General features: G+C 45.9%; 1 protein-coding gene across 2 annotated transcripts; it reads left to right on the top strand.

Moving 5' to 3' along the window:
* The first annotated feature begins 324 nt into the window (after positions 1-324).
* FBXL15 (F-box and leucine rich repeat protein 15) lies at positions 325-24487 on the top strand. 2 transcript variants are annotated; one of them, XM_068124570.2, is made up of 5 exons: positions 325-504; positions 11602-11769; positions 15045-15347; positions 21584-21786; positions 24031-24487. In XM_068124570.2, the coding sequence occupies exons 1-5, from the start codon at positions 487-489 to the stop codon at positions 24209-24211; spliced, it is 873 nt and encodes a 290-aa protein (XP_067980671.2). In that variant the 5' UTR covers positions 325-486; the 3' UTR covers positions 24212-24487. The 2 variants fall into 2 exon arrangements, with proteins under 2 accessions (XP_067980671.2, XP_067980670.2); XM_068124569.2 differs by having other exon boundaries at positions 328-510.
* The last annotated feature ends 1563 nt before the right edge of the window (positions 24488-26050 follow it).

Genomic DNA, 26050 nt, shown 5'->3' with positions numbered 1-26050 from the left:
AAGTCTAACAGATTTGTCATTGCATAATCTACCTTCACATTGTAGGTAGATGATGCAATTACAAATCTGTTAGACTTAATGGGGTAAGCATTCATTCCAACTCAAGATTCGCACGCGGAACAGCAAGACGATTCTGTTTGCGTCACACGTTCTACTGCTACGGATTACACCGTCAGGGATTACAACAGCGCTTACATTTGTGAACCGCTGTTTTAAGTCCATTTCCCGAAACAGTATATTCACGCGAGCGATCTTTTAGCGCTGTTTGATAAAGCTCTTGTAGATTTGTGCAACAAGACATATTTTGAAGAAAAAAAAATATCCGCTAAACCAGGAAATAATGGTTATTGTAGTTTTACCTGTTGCGTCTATCTGTTTGAGTGTCTGTCAATGATTGTATTTATGGACGCACCGGATATATCAGAAGCGCGAGGACTTAACGGATGAACGCTTGAACGACAGCAAAAGCCTGGGCAAACCTGGACAATGGCTTATGGAGAACAGGTACAGGTACATCTGAATGAACGAACACGGAACAGGTTATCAAATCCCGCACCGACACACTTGGTGTGATTTTGGACATAAAATAACATAAAGTAAATAATTAAAAGCTCGGTTGCACTTTGGGTTTATTTTAAGGAAATCGTAACAATCTCTAAACCGAGGTTATGTTATGGCTCATACAGTGGTCACCATGGTGACGGTCGTTTTCAAGATAATTAATGATAACAGATACAATGTGTTAAATATCTGCTGTTGGTCAGGGCGAGGGGTTACACTTCTTCTTCTTCTTTCGTATGTAGCATCGGACTTCGGACTGCAGTGCTGAGCTGTGCCACTGTTCCATTGGCTGAGCTGTGCCACTGATGCACAGCCAGTGCACCGATGCTCATTTCGTCGACCTCAGAAGGATGAGCAGGCTGAATCAAACCCACCTGGTGTGAATTCAACGGCCGGCCGGGATTCGAACTAGGATCTAAGACCCTAGGTATCCTAAGCCAGCCTCCCTAACCGTTAAGCCAACACTGTAGGAGCTGTGCTCCAACGTAAATCGGAAGAATGGACGCGACAAAAAGCTGGAATTCGTCCGAGTTTCTTTATTGTGTCAAATCAACTCGGGTACTCTGAAAAGCCCGTTTATCGGGCAGCAATATATATACACATTATCCCGGAGCGTTTGCCCGGGAAAGGCGGGACCGGGCGTGCCCGGGCGAACCCTGGAAAGGCGAGTCTGGACGTGCCCGGGCGTTCTGGACGAGGCCTGGCAAGTCGAGAGCGGGCATGCCCGGGCGTCCTGGGCGAGCCCTGGAAAGGCGAGGCTGGGCGTGCCCGGGCGTTCTGGGCGAACCCTGGAAAGGCGAGTCTGGACGTGCCCGGGCGTCCTTGACGAGGCCTGGCAAGTCGAGAGCGGGCATGCCCGGGCGTCCTGGACGAGCCCTGGAAAGGCGAGGCTGGGCGTGCCCGGGCGTCCTGGGCGAGCCCGGCATGGTGATCGCTCCGCGTCCTCGGTAGGTGCAAGGCGATTGTGTATACCCAGCGGTAGCCGCTACAACACCAGGCTTGTGGGATGAGGACCACGGTGCACAAGAACTAGATCATGGATCTGAAGGAGTGAGGAGGTGATAGTGTTGGGCAACACATCTCGAATACAGAAGTGAGGAAGATGAGACAAACGGACAAAGGGAGACGATTCCACAATTGGGAGAATAGGGGTGGGGGGGGGACAAATGTATCCAAGCGGGCAAGCAGTCTGGACTTTGGGATTGTGAGCATATGAGGGTTTCTTGAGGAGTGCCTGCGACATGTCGTGGGTAAAAAAGTATGATAGGTCATACGTCAGGAGGAGCAAAGACAGGTCCATTAAGCTTGTGTAAAATAGAGAGCCCACCAACCTGTTGTTGATGGGAAAATGACAGTCCTAGTTGGGAAATATCCTCCTGATTTGCAATTCCAATGATGCGGAATGCCATATTTTCGACTTCCTCAAGAGGAGCAAGGCGGGAATTAGGAGGACCAGCACAGAGTGGGGGACATACTCCATCCATGGATCAACGCAAAAAGTCTTTTTTGCCGTGATGACTTCGGTGAAGCTCTATAAAGAATTCCCAGATGGCGACTGGTCTTTGATTTAAAAAAATGGTGAAGTTGGTTTTCAAGGGAATAAAACAGATCATTGATATAGATCAAGAATAATGGAGGTCCTAAGACTGCTTTGTGGATGGGGTATGAGGTCAGCTGCAATGATGGACTCCATTACTTTACTAATGATGGGGAGAAAGCTGATAGATCTGCAATTAAGGGGATATTTTATAACCTTTCTTATGGATGAGATGATGTTTGCAACTTTCCCAAAGAAGGAAGTTGCCCATCCAAGAACCTGAGAAGGAGAGAAAGGGCATGATATGACAGCACAATTCCTGGGGATTGGAGCACTTGTGCAACCAAAACCAGCTGGTGTTCTTTATATCCAAACACAGATAGTGTATACCCACACCCTTCTGTGTTCAAAAAGTATCCGACTGTGTTCAAAAAGTATCCGACCTTTATATTTTGTGCGTAAAAAAAAAGAAGCTAGGGAGGCGTTGATTGGTGCACATATGTAGGCGATCCTAATGCGCACGCGTGAATTTTTTCCCACCTGCAGAAGCTGTCATTCGACGGCAGACCGCCGATGAGTGAGGACATGTAAGTGAGTGCCGTCGGATTTTCGTTTTTGACAAAATGACGGAAAAACTTGAACAACGCTACTGCATCAAATTTTGTGTAAAGCTTGGCGATTCCCAAGTGGAAACGATCCGCAAGATTCAACACCGTTCATTCCATTATGAAGGAGGATTTGGGCTTCAGGAGAATCTCAGCGAAGTTCGTACCAAAGCTGCTAACGATTGAGCAGAAGCAACTCCGTTTGGAGATCGCACAGGACATGCTGGAGACTGTGAACAGCGATCCCAGCTTCCTCAACACAGTGATCACTGGCGATGAGTCCTGGGTTTATGGGTACGACCCAGAAACCAAGTTGCAGTCATCACAATGGAAGCATCCAACATCCCCGAGGCCAAAAAAAAAACAAGGCAGGTCCGCAGCAATGTCAAAGTCATGCTGACCGTCTTCTTCGACTCCAGAGAAGACATCATGCGGAATGCGACGGACCAGCTGCGCGCCATCCCAAAAGAGGCGTTCCAGCGCTGCTTCCGACAGTGGCAGAACCGTTGGGAGAAGTGTGTGGCAGCCCAAGGGGACTACATTGAACGAGATTATTATAAAAAAATTTTTATCTGGATACGAGTATCTTTTATGAACAAAGGTCGGATACTTTTTGAACACACTACGTATGACTGGCAGGATACCCGAGAGGTGAGCAAACTTGCATTTGATCTGTCAAGCTTGAGTTTCAATCTTGCTGCAGCTATAAACCGTCACTCTGGTGTTTTGAATGCTGGGTGATGTTTCCATGTGGGTGCCAAATATCGGAAGGAAATTAAGCCAGAGAACCCATCTGCCAGCACTGGTCATTAGTGGACCTTGAACTCGAGCAGGGCCGCATTGAGGTCCTTGTAAGCCCTAGGCACTTCTGTTTCGTAGGCTCTTTGGTGGATGCATTTTTATGGGTGTATCAATTTCTGTGGGTCGATGAGTGAACAAAATTATCTTGAATACCGTGATAAAACGTACCATAAAGCATACATAATCGACCACAAAAATGCCAAATTATTAAAGTGTTACGAAGAGGTATTTCATAGCAGGATAATAACCTATCAAGTGTTCATACTCGTTGAATGAGCGAATGCTCAAGAGAAAGTTGTTGTTGTTGATGATGTTGTTGCCTAGCCTCAACAGATGGGTTATGATGCGAGGAGGGGGTTTGCTAAGTTTGTTGCATAATTATGTGATCATATATTTACCCCTGCCACCGAATGTGGATGTAGGTTATGTTTTCAGCCCTGTATTCCGGCAAGTATGTTGGTTGGTTGGTTTGTCTGTCTGTCTGTTTGTGTGCAGTACTACGTCTCCATCGTTGCACATAGCATCGCCATACTTTACACACATATTTGCCTTGCCTTGGAATAGACTGTGCCCAATTTTTAACTCTCTAGGCCCAAGATCAAGCTCAAGGTCATCCAAAACGTTTGAATTAAACGTCAAATTGAAGCCCCGCCCTTAGGGCGGGTACCGTTGCTAGTAATATATAATGGCGATACAACAATTTTTACCGCTTCGCTTTGAAGAACAGGAATTGAAGGGGGAGGAGCGTGTTAATATGTCTGGTTGAAGGCTTTGGGTGGTGAGGGGGCTTGAAGCCAGATTTTAATCTTGCAGCCGCCATGTTGGTGCTCACCATCACAGCGATGCGAAGCGAATCACGCCTCAGAGCTGTCACATTCACAATCGCTATGTCGTATGTACTCCCGATACGTGTTTCCTTCATTGTAAAAACTACCAAGTCAACAGTTAAAAGGATTTTGAGCCAATAGGTGTTACGGCCTTGGCAAGATCGATGGAGACAGTGATCTGTTAGCTTATACACCGCCCAAGTAGCTATGTGGAATTCTCTCATGTAGGGAGTAAACCCACGTTGTTTGAACTTTGGCAGAGGTCATTATTTACTTTTAATGATGTTTATATACGAATCAAAAATAAGATAATTGGTTTTGGGTCGTCCTTTCTGCATATCTCGTGGGATTGTACGTTGGAGAGACGACCGTGATGGCGGGGAGTGGTTGGCAAATCCAAAAAAAAAAAGTACATTCCGGCAATTCCTCCGTCTCTGACCGATTTTTCATTTGTTTGTTTGTCTGTCTGTGAACAAGATATCTCAAAAGGTTGTTGACAGATTCGGACGAAATTTGGCGGAGAGGCAGCGAATGTGACAAGGACGAAATGATTATATTTTGGTGAAGATGCGGATTCAGATCCGGCTAGTAGAATTTTTTAAGTGATTCGACAAACGACATATAGCAGGATATCTCAAAACATTGTGGACCTATTCGGACGAAACTTGGTGGAGAGGTTGGGTGTGTGACAAGGAAGAATTGATTCAATTTTGGTCAAGAACTGGTTCTGGTTTGTATAATTTTAAAAGTGATTCTTCACTATTGGAAGATAGGGCTAAAACCGACATATAGCATGATATCTCAAAAAGTTATGGACGGATTTGGACGAAACTTGGTGGACTGATTGGGTTAAAAATGTAAATAATTTAAAAAAAAAAAGAGTTTTAAGAATAAGAATAAAAATTAAAAATAAGAGGACAAATCGATTCGATTTTGGTGAAGATCTGAATATGGATTCAGATACAAGATACGAGATTCAGATACGAGAGTAAAAGCCTGGTGTTGGCTTAGCGGTTAGGGTGCTGGCTTGGGATCCGAGGATCCTGAGTTAGAATCCTGGTCGATCGATGAATTAACACCAGGGGGGTTGACTCAGCTTGTCATCCTTCCGAGGTCGGCAAATTGAGTACCAGCTTGCTGGGATGAATGATCCCGGTGTGTACCCCAATTTAGAATAGGTACACCGTATCCCTGCGCATCATAAGAGGCGACGAAGGGTTGGCGTCAGGAAGGGCATCCGGCCATAAAAAACATTGCCTCAAACAGGGAACCATGATTGTCATGGGGCCCGCAAGGCTAACCCCCACTTTAGCGGGGAAAATGGCCTTAAAACAATCATTCATTCATTCATACAAGGATTATTTAATTTTTAGGTGATTCTTCACCATTGAGAGATCGGGTGAAAAGCAATATATAACATGATATAAATTTGGTGGATGAGTTGGTTGGCTGGCAATAACAAGCTGATTAGATTTTGGTTCAGGTCCAAATCCAGATCCAGCTTATCATTGGGATACAAAAGAAAACTTTTAGGCCCGGCGGAGGTATGCTTTCTACCGAGTGCCGTTCTAGTTTTGATTTGGAACCATGAGTGATTAATTAATATGGTGTAAATTCAGGCTGATATAACCTTCTCCAAACTTTTATTTTTTAGGTTTTTTAAGGTTATTTTTTAAGTTTGAAATTTTTAAGCTTAAGTAAAAATTCACTTTTATTCTGTTACAGTTTTTATCACACAAGTATAAAAAATATGGTCAAATTTTTTTCCGTTGGACATTGGATAATATGGCCCGGCCATGAAGGTCCCACTGTATCTTATATGAAGAGTAGGCAAGTTATTGCCGGCATCTTTACCAAATTAATTGTTCACAATTGTATTTTGGCGAAACTGTATTTATCTTTCGGTGTGTGTACCTATAGTATGTCCCTAGGAAGTTTCTCGGTGTTAATTCTTCATAAATTAATCGTTTGTTTGCCGCGCGTGTGTGGCCTTGTAGCCCGAGGCTTCCCCCGTCGAAGTTTGTTCCTTCCTTTGCTGTTTTTGCTTGGTTCTTAGATTTTTCACTTCTCCCCCAAACTTTCCTGAACATCTACTCTCTGTCTAACGTTTTAACCCCCCCCCCCCCAAAAAAACAAAAAAAACAAAACAAACAAAAACAACAACATTTATTTCCCTTTCTTCACGTGTGCTGTTGTCCCATCGTGTGCTTCTGTCCATGTGCACTGTCTCGCCCCGCCCCCATTATCTCCTTGCCTTCCACCTTTTGCCCTGTTCACGTGACTCGTGGTTGTCCATCTAGGCCCTCTCCCCGTTGGTATTTTTGTGAATATAACATTGTTCCTCGCGGTTCTGTTTAAATATGTTTAAACTTTCCCCTGCAGTGTTTTATTCAGTGGTATATTACAACACGCTGTTTTTCTTCCTATTTAAAAGGCTTTTTCCAATTCCCTCTTCAACTCATTCCACTTCAAAAAAATATTCAATCTCTTGCAATTCTTCCTCACTACATGCTCTAAATTCACATTCCTTCCACCCCTCCTCCATCGTTCTTAAACGGATCGCTAACTTGAAAATCACAATAAACCCAATTTGCTATAAATGTTCGTCTTTCATTAATCATCCACTTTCTAAACTCCCCCCTTACCCCTCCCCTCCAAATCTCCCCTTGCCCCTCCCCTCCTAAACTCCCCCCTTGCCCCTCCCCTCCTAAACTCCCCCTTGCCCCTCCCCTCCTAAACTCCCCCCTCGCCCTTCCCATTCAAAACTCCCCCCCAACCCCTCCCCTTCAGATCTCACCCCTCTCTACCATCCCTCTCCAATTCTCCCCCCTCCCCCCTCCTCCTCAAATCTGCCTCCTCCCCACTTCGTCTACCTTCTATCTCATACCTCCACCTCCCCCAACCTCCTACTTTCCTCTGCGCCCCCCACCCCTCAAACAACCCCTCACTGTGCCTCATCCCATCACCATCAAACCTTTCGTCCTCCTCATCCTTCCCTTTCTTGGAACTCGGGTTCGGTGAACACTGGGACTGACACAATCTGTCAATTTCCCGACCCGGATCTCAGTCAACGGAGCATCTTCTCTTTTGGACTTGGTTATGACTAACTTCCCTGAAAATGTCCGCTGCTCTTCTGCTCCAATCGGCTCATCTGATCATGTGCTTGTCAAAGTGGACATCTCTCTGACCATTCTCAGGGAGCCTCCTCAGCGTCGACGAGTCTGGCATTTCACTCAGGCCAACTGGCTCGGTCTTCAATCAGCCATCAATCATCTGGACTGGTCTCCCATCTCTACCACCTCTGACATCAACTCATCCTGGGAATTCTTCCAAAGTAAATTGCTCTCTCTCATGCACAGATTTATCCCATCTCGTCTTCAGTTGTCATACCCCTCCTCCTGTCCATGGTACACGGAATCATGTGGTGAGGCTGTTGGCTAGAAACAACTTGCCTTCGTCTCCTGGAAAGCAAATCCAACGGAAGGAAATCTCATTTCCTTTCACAAAGCCCGAAACAAGTGTGTGTCCACCCTCAGGAGAGCCAGGAAACAATATCTCTCCATTCTCAAGACCGAACTCTCTTATCTGTCTCCCTCTTCCAAATCCTGGTGGCGTCTGGTCAAATCTGTTTCTGGTGTTTGTTCCCCCTCCATCCCCTCCCTTACCTCAAATGGCTACACAGTTGACTCCGCACGTGAAAAAGCCGAATGCCTCAACTCTATGTTTGCCTCAATATCTTGTGTCCCAAACCCATCTCTCTCTGTTCCCACCTTACCCAGTTGAACCCAACTGCTCCTGGACTCTGTGTCCTCCTCTCCTGACAAGGTGGAGAAGTTTTTGTCAAACCTCGACTCTGATTCTGCAACTGGACCTGACGGCATCAGCCCACGGGTCCTAAAATCCTGCTCTGTCGCTCTTTCACTCCCTCTCTCTGTTCTTTTCACCCTCTCTTTTGCTCAAGGTCATCTGCCAGCATCTTGGAAATCAGCAAACATTACCGCTTTACACAAAAAGGTGCAAAAGCAGATCCTTGCAACTACAGACCTATCAGCCTGCTCCCAATTATCAGCAAAGTCATGGAATCAATCATTGCTTCAGATATCAAATCCTTCCTCTTCTCCAATGGCTTGATCTCTGATCATCAATTTGGATTCAGACCAGGTCATTCTACTCTGGACATGTTGCTTCTGCTGCCTCAACAATGGATGGAGGTCCTCAATGCCAAACAGGAAATCAGAGCTGTCTCCCTTGACATATCACATGCATTCGATACGGTCTGGCACCCAGCTCTGCTCACCAAACTCTCCTCCTATGGTATCCATGGAAATCTCCACTCATGGCTGGTGGACTTCCTCTCTAGTCGTAGTCAACGTGTGGCCCTGAATGGGTTTCTCTCATCTCCTCTTCCTGTTCAGGCTGGAGTTCCCCAAGGCAGTGTTCTGGGCCCTGTGCTTTTTCTGGTCTTCATCAATGATCTCTCCGACTCTCTGGAAAAATCCTCTCTATCTTTTTTCTTTATGATTCCACTCTCTGCCGCTCCATTCCTCATCCCTCAGATCGGAAGTCTGCAGCCTCCTCACTCTCTGCAGACCTGGACAAAATCACAGACTGGTCAAACAAGTGGAGCATGTCTTTCAATCCTGACAAATGTCACACTCTTACTATGTCTCTCCGAAAAGACCGACTGGAAAACCCTCCCATCTACTTTCTCAACAATCCTCTCCAAGAAGTTCTGTCGCTCAAGCTTTTGGGTCTCACTATCAGCCATGATCTTTCTTGGGAAAAACCACATTTCCAAGCTGGCCCTCCAAAGCCAGTCGCCGACTGGGCATCCTCTGTCGTGCGAAGTCCTTCCTTGGCACACCTGAGCTCCTCACCACATACAAGGCTTTCATCCACAGCTCAATGGAATACTGGTCCCCCCTCTGGGCCGGTGCTCCTGCCTCACACCTAGCTCGGCTTCACGCTGTTGAAACCAACGCTTTCAGAATCATTGGAAAACTCCGAGGGCCTTTCACTCACTCACCGCAGGCAGGTTGGTGGTCTTTCTGTCTTCTACCGACTCCTCTCCGGCCTTGCTCCCCCAGCTCTCTCTCTGTGCTCTGTCCCCCTAATATTCCTACAGGTCGCACAAGATCTGCCAGCAACCCTCTTAAGGTTAAACTGCCAAAATCTAGGCTCTCTGCTCACCTTCACTCTTTCATTCCCCTTTTCTCCCGCCTCTGGAACAAACTCCCCCACTCCCTTCAATCCCACTCCTTCCTCCAGGTCTTTAAAACAGCTGTTCACCACCATCTCTTATCTTCCTCCATCCAAAACCTTGATCTTTTCCACCCCCGCTAATTCACCCCAGATACACTTTTTTGAAATTCCAACTTCTTTCCTGGAAGTCCTTGCAGTGTTCATATTGTTACGGAAACGGAGTACGTCTCTCCCCTTAGCAAGGGGGGGTTAGCCCCTTGTCTTGTTAAGCTGACCGTCTCCGCTCCTGGTACCTGTAACGCTCCTTTGCGGGGGGGATTGATCAGGGTTATTGGTCCAGGTATTAGCCCGAATACCTTTATCAATCCCTCCGCAGAACAGGGAGACAAGTACCGCTCGAATCCCGGACAAGATGGAGTTTGCCGAGCGGTTTAGCAATCCGAAATCCGAGCCATTAACAAAGAACTAAACCCGATCCTGAGCGTTGGCCAAATCGTGCCACAGGTGTTCAATAGAGAAAAGACAAAGACGATCAGATGAGAATGAAGAAGCCAAAGGTAAGAAAGAACACAGGTTTATTTCTATCTATAAGAGGAAACGAAAGAAGGGCATTTATACAAGAGGAAATAAAAGGACATAGGGCAATTCTTAACTAAACAAGCTTAACTAAATCCCAGACAACACAAAGGACAGACCACGGGCAGACTCACACGAATGGGGAATTGCAGGCAGGAATCACTGGAAGGATGAGAAGGTGGGACCACAGGGCACAGCAAGCGGGTCCGCTCCGGGCGGAAAGCGAGGAGCCGGCAGCTCCACGTATTCGGCTTTTCACCGCACACCGTCAGGGTTGCTCGCAGCAGCACGTCAGAGCTCTGCGCGGCAGGGACTGGTTGAAGCAGCGTCTCTCTGTTGTACCTCACTCCACAGAACTGCCTCGTTCGTGCTCCCTCACTCATCTGCCTCTTTCAGCTGGATCACTCCTCACTCATCTGCCTCTTTCAGCTGGATCACTCCTCACTCATCTGCCTCTTTCAGCTGGATCACTCCTCACTCATCTGCCTCTTTCAGCTGGATCACTCCTCACTCATCTGCCTCTTTCAGCTGGATCACTCCCCACTCATCTGATCAAGCAGTCCCTCTCACCTCCTTTTATGAGGCGAGTCGCGATCAAGCCGCCGGCCTCCAGGACACGCCTATCGGTCAGCCCACCTCGGCTCTGGTTGGCTCGCGAGGACTCACTGGCTCCACCTCCTGCTGAGCGGCTGGCAGAGCCGTGCCTTGGTTCTTGATCTTTAGCCAACCTCGTGTTCAATGGCGGCCGAAGGGGTGAAAACCAGCAAACAAAAAGGGATGCCAATTAAAAGTAAAAGTCTCCGAAGTGAAAGACATGTTGGAGGCTGGCAAAATGGAAAGAATGGGGCCTACGATTATTTGATTAATGCGACGAAGATTCCACTACTGGGAACAGAGCCTTAACTATGACACAGAATAAAGAAATAACTACAGAGAGGTCCTATAGTTTTCTACGTGTGTGCGATGGCCTAACTAGGGTGCGATCTTTGACCTTTACCACATAATGGGGATATTTACAGGGATTATTATTATTTACAAGGATTATTATGTATTTACATGTGAAGGATTCTCAAAACCGCAACAATATGTTTTATACCTCTCCCACCTCCCCCCAAGCCCTCTCCCTCCCACATTTCTCCCGATGTCCCTGCTCTCAAATGTTGTGTTTGTGTCTTTCCCCCTCTCTCCCCATCTTGTCTACCGCTCCCCTTATTTTGTGTTTTATGTGTCGGTTTGACTTTTTGTGTGATTAATGTTAGCTCTTTCACGAGCCTCGATCTTGTGTATATATTGAAAAAAAAAAAAAAATCTAAATTCTTACCACCTTCAGTCGAGCATCAGGTCTGGATAACTAGTTTGGGAATGACTTGGGCTAAAACATTCCCCAGCCGACCATACAAGGTCGGAATAATTGGGGCCTTTAAAGTAGTAATAGCAGTAGTTGTTATTGATTATGAGACCCTTATCGTCTTGTTTTTTGTTTTTTTAATAGAAATCTCCAAAGTCTCTGCTGGATCTACCATGGGATGACATCCTCATCCCTCATGTCCTGTCCCATCTCAGTCTACTGCAACTGCTGCACTTTCAAGCAGTATCCCAGGGGTTCTGTATGCTTGTAAAGAAAGCCCTCTCTGCCTCCACTCACCTGGATTTCAGTGAGGTAAACAAACATTTATTGCACTTTATTTGCCATATCTTGCAAGCTGAGGAAGTTACCTCAAAGTTAAAAGGATGCTGTATGAACTTTACAGAACTCTCATTACCTTTGGTCATACTTTTGGTCAAAAGGAGGGATGAATAAAGAGGTGACCTTCAATCTTAGACTTGTTTAGAAACCATTTGTGAGAGTACTCGTGTAACCTGGAGAGGCAGGAATTGGGGTGACAGTGCAGGAGTAAGACCAGAATCGAGGCAAAAAAAAACCCACAAAAAACTGGAAAACCATTATTCTGCTTGTGGTGAACAGGAAGCATCCTCTAAGACTCATGCCCTGCACGGGAAGAGGTGGGAGAGTGGTGGTGGCTGGCTTGAGATCTCAGGGTCCTGAGTTCAAGCACCTGTCTAGACCGTTTAATCAACACCAGGTGGGTTGACTAAAACTGTCATCCTTCCAAGGTCGGCAAAATGAGTGCCAGCTCGCTGGGAAGAATGAGCCATTCAGGTATCCTGCGTCGGAGTGGCGACCCCTCCAGGATTGTGCCCAATAGCCTAGGAAACTGCTTCGGCAGCTCTGTGCATCATCACGATGCAAAAAGGAGTGTCCAATGGGGGAAAAGGCTCACTGGTTTAATAGCAGAGATGATTCGTTTTGACACAATTCTCCCGAATTGTAGTAACCTTGGCAATGTTTCAAGGTGCGGCAGACAGCCATCAGAGAACGACCTGGAAAACAGCAGAGAAAAGTAGGTGGTCAGAGCAGATGAACACCTTTGGAGTAAACAAGCACCGATTCAATCCGGACCAGTAGCATGAGTGGGAGGGGTCCATAATGGCTATGAATTCCCTCACTTTGGCAGGAGGAAACATCACATGCTCTTGGATGTTTTCAGTGAGGAGGGAATGGGATGGGACCTGGAAGAATGGTATTAGGGACGTTGGCCGAGTTAAGTCAATCAGCCTCAGCATGAGCAGTGTCCATCATGACCCCATCATTCAAGAGTGAAGGGGGCTGGCAGGATGGCCAACAGGTATGCACACTCACCTCTGACCTGTCTAGCCTGGATTGGAATCTCAGCCCAGCTATAAACTGCCATCTTGGTGTTTCGCAAGCAGGGCGACGCAACAATGTGTGTGCTGTCCCTCGGATGGATGTTAAACTGGGCATCCCTTCTGCCAGCATTAATTGGTGGAAATTAAATATCCCACCGTGTTCTTCATGAAGAGTAGGGGAGCCATCACCGGCACCCTAGCCTGCATCAACAGCACAGCTGTGTCCCCAGGAAATGACGCTACCCGCAGCCATGTGCTGCATATGAAAGAAGAAGAGTGAAGGGAATGACGATTCACAGGTTCCAGAGTCATATTTTACCAACTACTGTATCACTAAGTTTTTGTCATTGACCTGCGTGTTCAGACCTCAGGTGGGCCTGTTATTGAGGCTTCATATCTTTACACCAAAAATGTAATTAATCTCTCTTCTCCACTCGACCTTTGGTTCTTTCTGTGTCAATCAGATTAATCATTTTAGTTCCAAGCAGGTGCCAGTGGAGCTGTACATGCTGTTCACCCGAGTCTCAGACATCATCCCATTGGTTGAGTAAGCTGCAGTTGTGTGATCTGATAAAGAGGAAACATAATTACCTTCTCAACTGAAGGTGGACGGAGTTTGTTTTCACCCCTGTCTGTCGGACTGTGAGCATGATATCTCAAAGGGTTATCGACAAATTCAATGAAACTTAGTGGATTGGATGGGTGTGTGACAAGGACAAAAATGTCTCGATTTTGGTGAAGATCTGTATCTGGATCTGAGAATTTAAGTGATTCTTCACCATTGAGAGATTGGGCCAAAAACAATATCAAACGTCAAAAACAAACGTACAATATCAAAATAAAATAGTACGATATCTCAAAAAGTTGTGGACGAGTTATGGAAAAACTTTGTGGGCAGGCAGGTTTGCCAAGGATGAATTTGTTCAACTTTTGTGAATATCCGGATCCAGATACGAGAATTTTTATGCCTCCGCCGACAAAGTCGCCAGAGGCATTATGTTTTCGGGTTGTCAGTCCGTCCGTCCGTCCGGGCTAAACCTCGTTTTTCTCAGCAACCATATGTCCGATTGAGATGAAACTTTCAGGGTGGGAGTGACACCCAGGCAGAATGTTTTTATGATCATTGTGATGTCATAGGTCACGTGGTTTGCCAGCCATCTTGGATAGAAAAACGAACCTTATCTGATTAACACGAAACTTCACAACGTGATCCTCTACCGATACATATGCAGAGTGATGTCATCTACCCATTGTGGGACTATGCGGAGGCATATTGGCGACACAGTCGCATTGTTCTCGTTTAAAAAGTGATGCTTCACCATTGAGCGATAGGGCCAAATATGCTATGTAGCGCGATATCTCAAAATGTTGTGGATGGATTATGACAAAACTTGATGGATGAGTTGGGTAGGTGACAAGAATAAGCCGGTTAGATTTTGGTTCGGATCCAGATCCAGATCCGGCTTATCAATGGGCTACAAAATGTAAACTGTTCCGCCTGGCGGAGGTATGCGCTCCAACGAGTGCTGTTGTAGTTACCTTTTGCTTTGGACAGCCGAGGATGAATCAGGAAATTTTTTTGCCACTGTATCAAAATAAACTTCAATTTTTTTCAAGCTATTTTACAATGTGAAGATATTATTATGTCAGAGAATGATGATTTATGGCATTAGTGTGGCAACACACTCCAGAAATACCAGAGGGAATTCTTTATGAAAAAAGTTCATTATGCAGTGAAACTCAACAGGGATGGTTAGTCCATTTCCATGTAGTTTCCAGCCTGTCACACATTTTCCGAGTTTCCTGATGCCATTAGAGTAGCTGTCATTTTAAAGATCAAATTATTTGACAGTGGAAATAAATTTTAACTCCCTCATACAGCCCCACTTGTCCCAGCCTCGGGGAAACTTCTGGTGACTAAAATCTTACATTTAGGGATTAACGGCTCGATTTGAGAATTTCCAACCTGATATAATTTTCTGTTATAGCACTTTGGTGTGTAACCTCAAAGTATGATATCAGAGTAATTGTTTGTGTCTCGATGTGCGAGCATGAGTGGGGCCTTCATTTGGCTTTACTTTGTAAATTGACATTTATGTACAGAATCCCATAGATAAATGGTATAAATACTATTCTATGTAAATGTGACCGACGGACACTTTATTTTTTAACCAATGCTAAAACTAATGCATGTGGCATTTCAAAAACGTTAATGTATTTTGGCAGGTTGGGACATTAATGGAACCTGCAAAGTTTGAGGAGCTGTTCTCAACTCCATCAGGTGGACTACAGTGTCTGCATCTTTCTGCCTGTGGACTTTGGCTCACTGACCATCTCCTGCTTCCTCTTCTCTTGGGAAGTCCCAGGCTGGATACTATTGACCTCTCGGGTTGCAGAGCCCTGTCGACACGAGTGCTGCAAGTACTGATCACCCATTGTCCAAAATTGCGCTCTCTCAGATTGGCAGATTGTCCCTGGGTTGACATTGCCTCTATGAACGCCATCTTCCTTTCAGCCAAAAACCTGCAGGTGCCACATTGCTGCTATTTTTTAATCAGCTTAATCACTAACATTTCTGTAGTTTGATGGTCATTTATTTAAACAGAAAATACGACTCATGAACTTGTAAGTCATGAAGGTCTACTACTACTGTAAGTCTACACCTGAAACGTCAGTGTATTTCGTTTTTTAAAATCTGTGACAAAGATTACCCCTTTTTGTATTGTTATCGATTATAGTCATTTTCATTAAAAAACGGTGCTGGTGGACTATAATACTGCCATGTCGATAGGTATGCCAACATTTCCCGCCGTGCCGAAGCAATGTGCTTCTCGAATGGCCAAATTAAATTAAAGCACGTTCAAGCAGAAACGCAGCTCTTCCACCCAATAGGATATGGATCCTGTCAGTCTCTTAAAACGGGTTTGTTAACCAATTTATATCCCCTTCCTCCCCAAGGATCTCCCAAACACCAAAGCAAGGTGGGACTTAGGTGACATATATTCTGAAGAAATAACAGGTTTATTGGACACATGAGATATAAAGGTAGACTGGAACAACAAATAAATTAGCTCTTTCTTAGCGATTTCTTAGCGTGATCCTCTACCTGATTAAATTTCTTCGCTCTTTCAAGAGCCTCGATTCAGTATACAAAAAAAAAAAAAAAAAATAGAGAGAGGAATCGATACACTTAATACAGCAATACAAAACCAGGGGCGATGAGCAGACAACCACATCCTCTCACAATGAGGGGTGGGGAGGGGGCACGCAAGGTCTTAAATGATACTGGGGTTGAAGCAGGCTCCATTACAGACAGCAAGGAAGGCATGGGTTAACCCTCATCAGACAACACCACCAACGATAATCTCCCACACTTCAAAACCAGGAGATAGAGACCACGACCGACTGCCCGGACTTCCAAAGTGAGAGCTCGACTCTCGACTCCAACTCATACTGACTTGTACTGCCCCCGGCCACGCCCACAGCACCCAAGCATCCCTCACTCCCAGCCTGGCTCCGCCAATCATGCGGCATGCAGTTGCTGTCGAGGTAACATCATGCAAGCTGGGTGACGTCGTGGCGCTCCTCCAACCATCACAAGCCGTGAAAAGGTTTTTAAAGCCACACACGGGACGTAGACAGCCAAATCCACCCCTCTGCTCACCTTGTCTGGTACCTTGCTTGGTTTACAGAGAGAACGCGTACGAATTACACTTTTCTATCCAACTGATATGTCAACTATGCTGTTTCTCACATGACATCTTCACTCTCTCAAGTCTAACAGGTTAATGATTTTAGAAAATGTTCTAACCTACACGGAGCACCCTAACTTACCATACTAGTTAATTCATACCCCCCTTAAACATCACAATACCTTGTTTCTATGCACCACTCAACCTGGGTTGAAAATGGTGCTGCCCCCCAAATACTGCATTTCCATGCAATTTAACCATCCTGGTTTGGGCTGTCGAGGCAAGTTCGGCCACATTTTAGCCTGACGCTTTCACAAAACATATGGACATGCAATTGGATGAAGGCATATGAATCAGTGGACACATGGGCATACACATTATAGCTCAAACCAAAATGAAAGACGGCATTTTTGTCTTCCTGTGAATGAATGAATGTGAATGTGAATGATCGTTTTAAGGCCATTTTTCCCTGCCAGAGTGGGGGTTAGCCTTGTGGGCCCCATGACAATCATGGTTCCCTGATTGAGGCAATGTTTTTATGGCCGGATGCCCTTCCTGACGCCAGCCCTTGGTCACACTCTTACAATGTGCAGGGATACAGTGTGCCTATTCTGAATCGGGGTACACACCGTGATCATTCATCCCAGCAAGCCGGTACTCAATTTGCCGAACTTGGAAGGATGACAGGCTGAGTCAACCCCCCTGGCGTTAATTCAGTGATCGACCGGGATTCGAACCCAGGATCCTAGGTATCCCAAGCCTGCGCCCTAACCGCGAAGCCAACGCCAGGCCATAACACCTACATCTCTGTCTTCCTGTAATACTAATTATTATTTACCGACCCTGAAAAACACTGAGTAGGCAGAAAAGAAGATAGAGGTTGCAAGAGATTTAAAAAATGAGATGTGAGCTTATCACTCGAAGACAATACACATTCAAGATCTTGCTGACGTGCAGTATTTCTCTCAAGCGTAACTCGCTTAAGCCTCAGACCATGAACTCGACAAGCCACCACAGGTGAGCTCAACATTTGCAAGCCCGTGCATATCCATCCTGTCCTGTAATTGTGTAGGCCTAGCTTCAAGTTCATTTTCACCATCGATATCCTCGCTTTCTCATGTTTATACAAGCCTTTTATTTGGTGAGGAAGCTTCAGGCGGATAAGCTCCTTGTTTGGCTTGCTTTGTTGTAATAATATTGTCACGTGATTCCCCAGGTGAACACCACAGGGGTCACGGATAGCCAAAGCAAGCTTTTAACTCCGAGGCGACTGATCAAATGCGGATTTTACGACATGCGCCGGAGGAAGAATGGGGAGGGGAAGATGAAGGGTCTTACCTGTTGTCCGCTGGCAGTCCCAAAGCCTGCAAAGAAAATAACTCAAACGAAAAACAGGTTTAAAATGTACAAAAATAAACAGGTTTATTAAAACGGAATGCCGATAACAAGAAACGCGATGGTAAACTGAGTTCCTAAACGGGACGTCCCCCACACCAGACTTGAACACAGATGAAGGGAAGAATAAATGAAAATAAATATGTGGGGTTATCGTGCACTTAGCTCAATCGGCTGACCCGGCACCTCGTCAAGACCCGTCTCAGGCCCCCGTTCCTGCGTGAGAATCCGGACGCGGTCCCTGCCTTGGCAGGAGGTAGGCCTCAGTCCACCTCGCTTGTGCGCTGCTAGGCCTCACCGGGCGTCTCGCTCATCCCGGCCTCGTGGTGTTCCAGCGGCAAGCCACCCTCCTCGCCCACGCGCAATCGCTCGCGAGGTCGCGAACGTGAAGATAAGGGAGGAGAATCGTCAGCACACAGCCGTCCACCGCCCACACACCAGTGGTGAGAAACAGGTTTGTTACAAATTATCAAAAGCAAGACACAAGGGATAGGGAGAACAGGAGAAGACACACGTATCACAAATATTCTTTATACACAATGATCCCATGCACCCATGATATCTCAACGACATATGTGTTAACTTAATCATTCATATGACGAAGATACAGAGGGAGGTCACTTGACAATGAAAGAAAGAACCTGATCCCTATGCGATACCTGCATGGTGTCGGCATTGGCTTAGGCAAGGGAGAGCGAGATTGCAAGTCCTTGGCGGGAGAGATTAGTCTGTCGCGGCACGTACAGGCTCTGTAGCCTCTCAACACGCGCTCACGTGTCTGGTGTCCTTGAGTCCCGTATATCTCTGGGTCTGCCGCGTCCACTCGCTGGATTATACGGGACATGTCTCGTCAAACTAATCTGTGCTCTGAGCTGCTGTCTGCTCCCTCAACTAAACATCTCATCTAACTGCTCGATCCCGACGACTCAGAGCTCCTTGATCTCTGTACTGCTTAACACCGACTCTGAATCAACTGCCCATTCTGTCCCTGCCCCTTCATACCTCGTGACTGTGTGCTGATTGGTTTTCCACCCGGCCTATCGGAGCCTCTGGCCACACCCATGGTTGTGAGCAGTTTCAGTGATTTCCAGCAAAGGCTGCAGCCCTTGCCTTGGCGCACGGTCACGAGGCGTACCTTTGCAGTATTCGGGGGAGGGAATTCGCTCGACTTGTGGATGGAATTGAAGGAGGATGGAAAGGATGTGTGGAGATGCTGTTGAGTGCAGAGGGTGGGTGGGATGGCAACATGGAGAGTGACCCAGTTTTGGGACCGGCAGAGAGGATGGCTGAGAGGGAGGTTGAGGAAGCGATGGAGGCAATGGGGGTGGGGGGGCGGGAGGGCCGGCGGGAGTTGTGGGGGATGTGTTGGGGGCGGCAGGAGGTTGGGGTGTGGGGAGAGTGACGGGGATCTGTGGTCTGGTGGTGGGGGAAGGCCGCATTCCAGTGGACTGGGGGCTGAGTACCCTCGTCCCTCTGTGCAGGGGGGGGGGGGGGGTGACCCTCTGGAGTGTGGCTCGTGCCGAGCGATGGAGTATTGGAGCGTGGAGTGAGGGTATTGGAGGGGGTGTTGGAGGGGAGGATGGGGAGGAGGGTGAGGATCGACGAGGTGCAGTTTGGGTTCGTGCCGGGAGGAGGAGCGACGGGCGCGCTTTTCGTTGTGGGGCGGTTGCAGGAGGGGTGCATGGAGGGGAGGAGGGGGTTGTTTCTTGGGTTTGTTGATCTGGAGGGGGCATTCGATCGGGTTCCACGCAGAGTGTTGACATGGGCGTTGAGGAGATTGGGAGTGGAGGAGTGGTTGATCAGAGTGGTGGTGGCGGTGTACAGGGGAGCGCGCGCGGCTGTGGGGACAGGGGACGGGAACAGTGGTGAGGGTGGGTGTGCATCGGGGGTCGGTACTGGGTCCACTGCTGTTTGTGGCTGTGGTGGGGGTGCTGGCTCAGAGCGTGGAGGGGGGTTTGTCGTGGGAGTTGTTGTGTGCAGATGATCTGGTGTTGATTGCGGGGGGTGTGGATGGACTGGAGGAGAGGATGGGCGCGTGGAGGGAGTGTATGGAGACGGAGGGTCTGAAGGTGAATATCGGAGAGACGGGGGTGATGGCAAGTGGTGGAGCATGTGGTGGGGTGGAGGGAGCTGGGAGGTGGCCCTGTGCTGTTTGTGGGAGGGGTGTCGGAGTGGGCTCCATTGAGTGAGCACACACCGGTGTGCGGTGTGCGCTGAGTGGGTTCATCAAGGATGTGGTGGTCTGGGAGGGTCATTGGCCAGTGTGGCAGCTACATTCAGGTGTGGGGTTTGCACGGAGGGGGCTGCGGATGGAGGGGATGTTGGGTTGGATCTTGGAGACGGCGTGGGGCTGGAGGGTGTGAGGGCATTTTGCTGCCTCGGAGACATGCTGAATGGAGAGGGTGGATCAGACTCGGCAACGGTTGCTCGAGTGAGATGTGCATGGAAGAAGTTTCGGGAATTGAGTGGCGTGCTGATGATGAGGGGAGTGTCGTTGAAGCTGAAGGGAAAGGTGTATGCTGCATGTGTGAGAAGTGTTATGATTTATGGGAGCGAGACATGGGTAATGAACGTAGAGCAGCAACGAAGGTTGGAAAGGGTGGAAATGCGAATGGTTCGACTGATGTGCGGAGTATCGTTGAGAGAGAGGAAGACAAATGATGATTTGCGAAAGATGATGGGAATAGAGCCTGTGATTGATGCTGTGAAGAGGAACAGGTTGAGATGGTTTGGTCATGTGTTGAGGAAGGATGAAAGTGACTGGTTGAGAAGAGTGATGGAAATGAATGTAGAAGGAAGTAGAAGACGGGGAAGACCGAGAAAGACTTGGCTAAAGATGGTGGAAGAAGAAATGCGGGCAAGGGGGTTAACAAGGAGAGATGCAGAAAATAGGGCAAAATGGAGAAGATTGTCATGGGGACCTGGGCAAGGCTAACCCCCGCTCTAGCAGGGAAAATGGCCTTTTAAAATGCATGTTGTTGTAGTTGTTGTTGTGGAGCCAGTTAAATGATGGAGTTTGCTTTAAGAAATCGGAGACAGATTACGTGGGGAACGATTTTGAGAATTAATGAGGGGGAACAGTGGGGAAGCTTGTAGACACATTAAGGTGTGGGAAGGGTCACGATTATCAGCCCCTAAAAAAACTTCGACACAAGCTCTCCCGTTTTCACACAAGCCATGCACTTAAGCTAAACATGTATTAGTGGCATAACTAGTCTACACCCTTTACCCACCAACACCATTACCATAACAGTATGATGATAGGTCACAAGGAACTTAACAAATCGATTGTATGAGAGGGCGAGGGCATGGGTGCGGCCGAAACATCTTTGATAGTTCATGGAATTATTTTTCCAACCAGAAGACAAATTCCTGTTTTTTACTGTATTAACTAAGTTGGTGCACATAAGCCTCCGGCCACCAGCTTTTATGGAAAATACTGCTAGAATATACAATCTGTACTAGAAATGCTCTTAGTTTTAGCAAACCGAAATGTGCTCGCCATCCTCATCTAGATTCTGGGTTTACTCAATGTTAAACCATATTATTCGTTGATTGGAGTGCATTCATTGACACGATATTGCAGGAGAAAGAACAAATCAACAAAGTAGGTGGGATTGGAATCTTGTGCCCTCATACTATGCTGGCATGGTAATACCGATCATGTCTCCGCCGCAGGTATTTGATGTGGCAGACTGTCAAGATGTTTCAGACCACTGGTTAGCTGTAATTTTGCCCCACGCCCAATCTCTCATCTCTCTTCGCCTTGCCTCCAACTACTGCATCACCACGCTGGGGCTAGAGTTGCTGGCAAAATACTGCGGTGCATTGGAACACCTTGACGTGGCTGGTTGCTTTCGTATCACAGAACATGGCATAAGGTACTTTCTGCTTACCACATCTCCAGCTTCAATCACAAATGGAATACTAGGTGTAACTTTTTTGTATGCAGTGTGAGCTGAAGTGCAACTACAAAGTCTTGCTGTGTACGTGGTTTTTGGAAAGACAAAAGCGATTTGTAGTGTATACAATAAAAATAGGATGTGTTTATTTTGACGTGATAATCCATTAGGGGCCATTCTCATGTTGTCGCTCTAATAATTTTTACAAGGAAATACCAGGAACGTGAACGCAGAAGGCCATTTGGCCTGTCATGCCTATGCTACATTAACACGTGTTAAGACAATCACCCATCTATGTACATATCCTAGCTATCAATCAATATGACAATCTATCTACATATCCTACCTACTTACCTGTACTCCTATATCCGCAATGCTTCTGGGTACCTATCCAAATTCCAGTTTAAACCTATATCCTATTCCTGCTGCCACTACCTTTCCAGGAAGACCCTTCAATACGTGAATTACTCTTCAAGTGAAGGGCCCATGCCTTGTTACCATTCTCACTCTCTTCCTCTTTACTCTAACTGTGTGGCCACTTGTCCTATCACTGTCTATTCTGCTGAACCAATGTCTGTATTTATTTTGTCAATGGCCTTCAACAACTTAAACATTTCCATCAAATATCGTAATTACCTTTCAAGTGCACAAATCCTCTCTCATTCAGCTTTTTCTCAAAGCTTAGTCTACCTAGCCCAGGAATACATCGTCGCTCTCCACTGTACCCTCTCTATAGCAGCTGTATCCGTCCTCAGATGTAGTGACTGAAGCGGTACATAATATTCTCGGTGAGGTCTGTACAATGTTAACAATACCTCTTTCGATTTGTAATTCATCCCCCTGCAAATACAACTTAAAAACCTATTCACTTTACCTGTAGCTACCCCTCATATCCTGCAACGGATGGAGACTCTCATCCTATTTCCTTCCATCAAGCAGCATGGGGAAATCACAATAGCTCTTGGCCACACAACACTCTCTCCCCCCATTCCCACTGCCACCACTTGACCTCATATAAGAGATCTTTAATCCATAATTCCTACCACAACAAAATAAAATGGAGAAATAAGCTGCTGATACACTTGTGAAAATGATTAATCTCAGAACAGGCAAGAAGCATCCCACTGGTAGAGGTGGTAATTTTCATCAGGGTCGCCCAGATGGCAGAACACTGGTACGGTTCTCCAGAGGACCTGGGTTCGAATCCTGGTCTGGCCATGTAATTTTCCCACATATGTCAATTCATTAATGTTATTACAAAACAATATTAATACTACTAATATTCCTCTCCCCAAGGGTTGCTTCCCCTTTGAACAAATGCCATGTTAACATGTACAAATAGCTTATCATGGTGTTTTTTGTGGGGACAACGGCCCCTACCAGAAGAATTTTTTTTTATAAACCACAAACACGTATAGTTAGTTATCTTTATAGGCAGTCACTAATGCTGTTTAACACTAAACTGAAAGAAATTTGGAGGAATTCCAACATCCGTGAGGCAATCTATGCTTATCGCGTCGATGAATGCACCTGGGCAAAGATCTACTGTCATCTATATACCCCACAAGGGTTAATAACATGACCATTCCTGCCACTTTTGTGGCATTTCTCAATGGCCGCTTCTAATACCAAAAGTTATAACAACACTGTGATAATATAATATTAATGTTATTACAAAACAATATGCCCCCCCCCCTACCCCAAGGGTTTTTGTGACTTGCGATATTGCCTCCCCCAACCCTCCGACACCCTCACCGAAGTAAATTTTCCCCTAATCCCACTCCCCTAACTGTTCCACGCCAATTTCATAAAATGTACAATTTTTCTTTAACTCGTATTTGGCAAGTTTCGTTTTGAGTACAAAGCGGACACGGATGGGCTTTGCATTTTGAGACGTTTTCTAGTTTACTTATTTATTGCATCCATTTTGAAATTCTGATTAACAAGTAATTTATGAAAGTACCACTTGGTCTCAAGGAAGTTATCTTAACAAGTATCAATCTGTATATTTTGCCCATAAACGTTTGGCACGTGTCACACGGTGCTCCGATTCATGATTTTGCATGATGCGCTCATCCCCCTTCCCTTGATACATGTTGCATTATGTTTATTCTTGTACGATTCATGCCGTTCATGTTTTTATATCCCATGAAGCATATTCACTGTCACTTGCAACAAAATTGTACTAAGCATTCCTTGATTGGCACATTCGTTTTTGTCAAGGATTGTGAAGGAATACTGCCCGGCTCTGAAATTTCTCTGCGTGGACGGCTGCCCGGGTATCAGTGAAGCAGAACTTCACCGTTTGCAGACTGATGGAGTCGAAATATGCAGAAATACATCTCCGCACGATCTCCTGTTCATCAGGGACTTCAGTCAACCAATGTTAAACTTGCAGATTTGATATGCTTGTTGCATTATAAACTGTGCCTGGTATGAAAGTATTGTTAATCTTGTGACATTTAAAAAAACAATTGATTCAAGCTGTTAATGCCATTTTAATAGCATTATCAAATAAATAAATAATTAATTGACATATGTGGGAAAATTACGTGCCCAGACCAGGAATCGAACCCAGGTCCTCTGGTGAACTGTACCAGTGCGATTGTCAATTAATTAGTTATAATCCTGTTGATTTATTTAATTGCAATAAATAAATATATATTCTTTTAAACCTTTAGAGGAACATTTTTGCTGTGGATTTTTATCCATTTTCAATTGTTATCGGACTACATTATCTTATTTGGTGTCTGTTTATGGCCCATGCATTCTGGCGTTAACGATCCAATCTCGATCAAACTTGCAATGGGATCTATGGATCATAAGACAGAGGTTGTATCTACTTGGTTTGCCCATACCTCGAGTCACTCGATACGAGGAATTGCGTCAACTTGCGATTTGACGCCATTTTGTATCCATCGAGCATGGCACGGCTCTGTAAGTCAATAAGAATCTGTCCAACTTGGTTTGTAAAAGCTCTCTGGTATCTCCGATTTTGATCATTTTTAGCTGCGACGAGCAGCTCTATGAGAGGACCGCGTTGTTGTTCTTGGGTGCCTTTTTTAATCGCGCATGCGCATACACCCGGACGTGCGTTGGTATGAGGTAAGAACATCGCGGACTAAAATCGCGATTTGTTTGAAGAAACCAGAATAAATTTAGCAACATAGACAACATGAATGTTTTCATATCAATCTCGTTTCACAGAACTTGACATAAATTAGGTGTAATTATTGAATAGCGCATGCGCATACACTCGGACGTGCGTTGGTATGAGGTAAGAACATCGCGGACTAAAATCGCGATTTGTTTGAAGAAACCAGAATAAATTTAGCAACAAAGACAACATGAATGTTTTCATATCAATCTCGTTTCACAGAACTTGACACAAATTAGGTGTAATTATTGAATAGCGCATGCGCATACACTCGGACTTCCCCTACTGACCAAGCCCGTTTCAAATTATCCCTCTGCCACCCAGAATTAACATTAATAAATAACATTCATGAATTAACATTAACAGAAATAACATTCACGTCCATACATTATATGTAATCAGTTGATGAAGCATGCTGCGTCGCAAAACAAAGGACAAGACCAGAACTGAAAGACAAAAAGATGCTAGTGCATCCGTATAATTTAATGACTGGTCGAATTTGGTAGCGCACATTGCAACGGATATCCTCATGATTCTACACGTCGCAGCTGGTGACCACACTGTGGTCATTTTTCTCTTGTTTTTCTTTAAATGACCTATTTTACTTTCTGCCAAACCATTTGTAGCAGGGGGCCTTGGGGGGCAGTCAGGGTATGTTCAATGGCATTTGCTGTGAGAAACTCCTGGAATTTGGCACTGGTAAATTGGCTGCTCTTGTCAGTCACGAGGTGCTCCGGCAGACCAAAAACACTGAAAAGATGCCAAAGGCTTTCAGTAATTTTGTGGCAGTAGTGTTCATCATCATCACCATAGGAATTATTGTTTCCAGGTACTTTGAATAAGCGTCCACCAGAACAAAAAACATTTACCCCTTGAAAGGGCCCGCAACATCGAAGTGAAGTCTTTTCCAGAGACCGGCAGGCCAAGACCACGATGCTGGAACCTTCGTATTCTCCTGGCAAATGACACACAATTTCACAGAACTTTTGACGTCTTTGTCGAAATTTGGCAACCACAGGTATCTCTTGGCCATTTGTTTCATTTTTACCATGCCTGAATGTTCAGCGTGTAAATCGGTTAGTAGAA

Source organism: Myxine glutinosa, chromosome 8, assembly GCF_964187855.1.
Source record: "Myxine glutinosa chromosome 8, kmMyxGlut1.1, whole genome shotgun sequence".
In the NCBI taxonomy this organism is placed as follows: domain Eukaryota; kingdom Metazoa; phylum Chordata; class Myxini; order Myxiniformes; family Myxinidae; genus Myxine; species Myxine glutinosa.
The sequence above is the reverse complement of the archived record's forward strand: the minus strand, read 5'-3'. Positions and strand labels throughout refer to the sequence as shown.